At 36.7% G+C, this 5279-nt stretch overlaps 1 protein-coding gene and 1 long non-coding RNA gene across 4 annotated transcripts; both read right to left on the bottom strand.

The window, feature by feature from the left end:
• Positions 557-1198, bottom strand: LOC110263528. The gene is made up of 3 exons (XR_002349325.1): positions 1104-1198; positions 886-1001; positions 557-754 (listed from the first exon to the last, which is right to left on the bottom strand). It is a non-coding gene; the product is annotated as an uncharacterized LOC110263528 (long non-coding RNA).
• LOC110263527 (peptidyl-prolyl cis-trans isomerase FKBP16-3, chloroplastic-like) lies at positions 1632-3769 on the bottom strand. Of its 3 annotated transcripts, none has more exons than XR_002349324.1 (3): positions 3004-3769; positions 2379-2664; positions 1632-1794 (listed from the first exon to the last, which is right to left on the bottom strand). XR_002349324.1 is itself a non-coding variant. In XM_021104899.1 (3 exons), exons 1-3 carry the CDS (start codon positions 3402-3404, stop codon positions 1729-1731), a joined length of 432 nt encoding a protein of 143 aa, XP_020960558.1. In that variant the 5' UTR covers positions 3405-3768; the 3' UTR covers positions 1632-1728. The 3 variants fall into 3 exon arrangements, 2 of the variants coding, with proteins under 2 accessions (XP_020960558.1, XP_020960559.1); XM_021104899.1 differs by having other exon boundaries at positions 2384-2664; positions 3320-3768; XM_021104900.1 differs by having other exon boundaries at positions 3320-3767.

The raw sequence follows: 5279 nt of genomic DNA, 5'->3' as shown, positions 1-5279 counted from the left end.
GCCACGCTTTTTGAGCTACCGCCACGCTTTTGAAAGGGTGACCTATGAAAGGGTGGCGGTTGCTCTATCGCTACGCTTTTTTCAGTTTATCGCCACGCTTTTTTTTTGCCACGCTTTTTTACAAATTGGCACTTTTAAAAGCGTGGCTATAGGTGGGAGATATGGCCACGCTTTTAAAGCGTGGCTATAGGGCAGATCTGGCCATGCTTTTAAAGCGTGGCGATAGGGCAGATCTGGCCACGCTTTTAAAGCGTGGCAAAAGGAGAGGTATGGCCACGCTTTTAAAATGTGACAATAGGAAGAGTTAAAGCGTGGCCATAGTAAGATATATTGCCACGCTTTAAAAGCGTGGCGAATGCCTTGTTAAATTAAAAAAAATTCTTTTCCTTGCTTGATCTTCATTGCTACACAATATAAATTTTCAATCCTTTTTTATTACCAAACCTACAAATATAGTATGCAATTTTTATTACAAGACATATCAAACAATAATTAGTGACATATATAATTTACTATAATTGTTTTATACATTAAAAAACTAATATTCAAATACAAAATAAATCTCGAGTTTAAATTCCAAAACTAAAAACCGAAGAAAAATACAGAAACAATACAAGTTAGAGCTGCTCATAATATATCAAATTACACTAATAGAGATGCTCATCAGCCTAAATACTTGGTAAAAGATCATAATCAACCTAAAACTGCTCCACTTTGTGCATTAAGCGTTCAAGTTATCCATTCCAATACTAGCCTACAGCAAAATATCAAGAATAATAAAGCAACAGAAACTAAACTATGCTCACTGATTGGTAAATGCAAATCTAAAAGTACAATAATACGAAACTAAACTATGCTCAAAATGCCAAACTAAAAGCAACAGACCTTCTGCAAATTTGATTTAACAAATGTTTCCCCAGATGGAGTTTTGTTCACTGATTCTGGAGGGAGATTAAGTTTTCGAACATCTTCAGGAGTCACCTTAAAAGTTGAGAAAGTACCTGTAAGGAAAGGAGGGGAAAAAGTTATTGTCAAATTCATGTGCCAAATATTTTCCACATATCATAATAATTGATTATAAAAATTAGATATTATTTCTTTACCTTAATGCTTTGGCCCCTAGCAAGCAGAAAAGAAATTGGGACACCTGTTACTCGAGCCATCTCCACATAATTATAAATGAATATCAATTTATCTAAAAGCCGTTGAGGGAGATAAGCATCCTGCACAAAGATCAGAATAGATTGATTCACCGTTTTCATTCACATTTTACTATAAAAATTCATCAGCATTATGCTAATAGGAATAAAAATAAACTTAGTCAGCTTAACACAAACTTCTGGATTATTACAATATACAATTAGTATAGTAATTAAGTAATTAAAATTTGTACCAGGAATTTATGATTCTCCTCAAGCACCGACGAGAAATCGGTACAAAATTTTTTCATTTAAGGTCCAAATTCCCCTCCGCAACAAAGCACTTGCATGAATTTTTTTCCTATCTGAAAGAAGCTTTATTGCAACCTGCAGTAGAACTATTTTCTTCACTACTGTACTCCATATTTATAGATACATCCATAAGAAAAAATAAAAAAAAAAGGTCCATAGAATTAAAATTTAGAAGGTGCAGAGAGCAGTATAAGAAGTTATTGCTAAGTACTATTATACTGAACCTGACTCCATTGATTGCAATTTCCCCGAAAAAAAAAGATAGATCATCATGACACTAGTTCTTCTTGGCTCCTAATGCAATTGTATGAACTCTTTCAACATCAATCCAAGCCTCTGCAGCCTGCAGAACCAGATCCAAATCTTCTTCGTAAAAAATAAAAGGCATAATAAAAAAGTACACAATCGGTGAGTGGCAACAAATAAAACAATGACTCCATCAACCAGAAAAAACTAGAACACCACTTTAAAACACTTGTAGATATGTTAATCAATAGTTACACGTTAACGCAAGCGATAAATAGCATGTTTCCATGGTGGTCATTGATCAAGGGTCTTCAAAATGTGAATATTAAAACTTAAGTGCAATCACATAGATTGGTTATTAACATATTCTTTGCATGATGCACAAATTCTTTGAAAATATAAGAATGTCTGCTATTCCTTTAAGAATGATAGATTCTATTATCAGGAAAGAATAGCTTAGATACTAATAATGCTTTGATTTCCCAAAATTTATTTGAAGAATTTCTCTTTAAAAATAACTGACATTTGAGAAAGGTGTTGACTAACATTAGTAGAAACAGGAGATGCAATGCAATTACATCAAATATCAAAGCATTATTAGCAATTTACAACAACCATTTGTAATGTCTTAGCAGAGAAAAACAAAGAAAGGAGGCAGAGAAAGGAACAATGTATTCTCACCATACATTTTCAAGCTCCTTCTCACAAGCTTCATCACATAGTTTCGGCTTATCTTCTGGGGGCAAACCAGCTCCTTTGCCTTCCAATGAACCAACAAAGAGGCTTGAGACTCCCAAAGCTAATCCAAGAAAGTCTCTGCGTGAACTGCTATTAACCATAGCAGCACATTCAGTTGTATCTGAGGCCTTTGCTTTTACCGCCGATCTTTGGTATTGCGGAACCAAGCATCGAAGCCTGTCAGCAGCAATGCCTTGAGGATTGCAGCCCAAACTTTTACAAGTAGAACCTACCCCAAAAAAATTACATACTTTAGAAAACAATTGTGACAGTTAAACCCATGAGAATAATTTCTATGCACCAACACTTTGAAAGCAATTTGAAACTTTCAGCCAATAGAAATTCAAAAAGATATGAAGTCATGGTGGATAGTTGTGATGATTTGGCACTTTCTTGAATTTCTATTAGATGACAGGGAGAAATTGTTTTACCTCACCATCAATGTCTAGAAATCAAATCCTAAATGAATAGTGAAATTGAAGAATGGAAGCTGGGGGCAGTGATAATAGTTGAGAAAATTTCAATTTCGCAGAAACAGAAGTGGATTACAAAGTCACAATGAATTCACCTTTACTATCCTGTAAATACAATGCATGAACTCATTAACTCAACAATAATTCGTTATTACTTATTACTTTCCTCTTAGAAAAAAACAACTTTTTAGCACCACTATCATTCATCTAAGAACATGACACAACAGATTATTGAGTTAAACAATAATTAGTAGTGCTCCTCAAACTAAAACCTATACAAGAGTGGAAGCAATAACAATCTGAGGTTGTGAACAAAACAGAAACAAGAAGCAATGACAATGTAACATTGTTTGAGTTGTGAAATGAAGAAAACAATTGGAAATTTAAGGAAGCAGCACATAGAATAGATACCTAGTGGAAGAAGTAGAGAGGAGAGAGAAGCAGCCATTGTTGGCATATCATATCCAAGGTCGAAGGTTGTAATATTATATGTCATTTGATGTGGATAAACCAAATCCACTTAAACACATCACCTGTCAGAAACTGTCCTTTTATCTTTTTCTTTTTCTTTTTTTTCTTTTTCCTTTTCCTCCCCTACAGATAACATAAAATCTTAATCCTTAATAAATCTTGTAGTAGTATAAAATAATTTATACCACTCAAATCTTTTATTTAATATGCAAAGAATAGAATCATCAACAGAAGCAATTGTTTATTAAACAGCAGCAGTAAATAGCATGTTTCCCAGGTTCAAGCAAGCAGCAAACAGAATTCATATGACTTAACCAGTTTCACAAACTGAAATCATTGCAGTTCATATAATATGGACCAAGCAACAAGCAGAGCAGCACTCAGCAATAACAAACCAAGAAAAATTAATGAAACAGTAACACTTTCACAACATCTATTTTGGACAATGAAAAAAAATACAATAAACAGCAATCACAAGTCCAGAATTCAACACCAAAACAGCACAATAAACAAGTTCATCCAGGGCAACATTCAGAGGAAATAAAAAATCTAAAATAAAGTGAATTGATAACACTGGACATCAGGCAACCATCATTGTAAATATTAAAATGCAAATCAAAAGACATACCTTTACAGATTCATATATATCTTCAAACAACAAGCTAAGATCACACTAACCCGGTTTTGATATCTTTTAATACAATATTTATTAGGTTTCGAGAACCTTAGCTAATCGGTTTATTAGCTAATGAAGCTACCGAATTCATATATACAAAAAAATTTCTTAGGGCAAGAAAAAAAAAGTAGGCTACAGTTTAGGGATTGTAAAAATATATAACAGCTAAAATATCAAAATTCAAAATGCAAGTTTTGAAATCTGAATATCTTCTCACAAATTCCCCAAATTTTTAAATTACGCCAATCACCCGTTCCCCACCAAAACCTCCCCAAATTGTGTACAACACTAAAAAAATTCCTAAAATTATCAAATGCACGAACCAATTTCATATCCGAAAAGCAATGCTGGCGCGAATTGAAACATGAAAGAAAGAGGAGAAGAACCTGAAACAACACAACGAAAGCAACAATTCCTTAACAAGGGCAAGACTGACATTGACACCGAGCAAGAGATGCAGAAAACAGTTGCCGCCTCCGAGCTCCGACATCTTCCCACATTGTCCCTTGTCGTATTCGCTTTTGGAAGGAATCGGTTGAAAGAGGTGGCGCTGACGCTGACGCTGACGCTGACGCTGACGCTGACGCTGACGCTGACGCTGACGCTGACGCTGACGCTGACGCTGACGCTGACGCTGACGCTGACGCTGACGCTGACGCTGACGCTGACGCTGACGGTAAGGATGCTGGTAACGGCGACGAGGAGACGAGGCGGAGGGGGAGCGGAGGCTAACGGCGCAGCGAGGGTGGTTCTGGTGACGGCAGGGATGTGAGCTCCTCCAGGGGTAGCCAGGGTGAAAGAGTGACTAGGGTGAAAGAGTGAGCTCGATCGCGAAAAGGGTAGCTCGATTAGGGTTGGGGACCGGGTTGAAATCTCTTCATTCATTGGGTTGGGGACCGGGTTGGGGCCGGGTCTGGTTTTTTTTTTTTAAAAAAACCTTTTGGCCACGCTTTTAAAGCGTGCCAAAAGAGGACCAAGATATGGCCACGTTTTGTAAGTGTGGCCGTAATGAAACTCTGTCGCCACGCTTTTAAAACGTCCCTGTTTCTCTCTATGGCCACGCTTTTGAAGCGTGGCAGAAAAAAAACGTGGCCGTTTCTCTAATCAACTGCCACCCTTCAAAAAGCGTGGCCGTTGACCCTTTTCGCCACGTTTTTGAAGCGTGGCAAGAAAAAACGTGGCCAAATCTCTATTCAATCGCCACCCTCACAAAAGCGTGGCCAT

This window comes from Arachis ipaensis, chromosome B06 (assembly GCF_000816755.2).
Source record: "Arachis ipaensis cultivar K30076 chromosome B06, Araip1.1, whole genome shotgun sequence".
In the NCBI taxonomy this organism is placed as follows: domain Eukaryota; kingdom Viridiplantae; phylum Streptophyta; class Magnoliopsida; order Fabales; family Fabaceae; genus Arachis; species Arachis ipaensis.
Note: the sequence above shows the minus strand (reverse complement) of the source record. Positions and strands in the feature narration are given on the sequence as shown.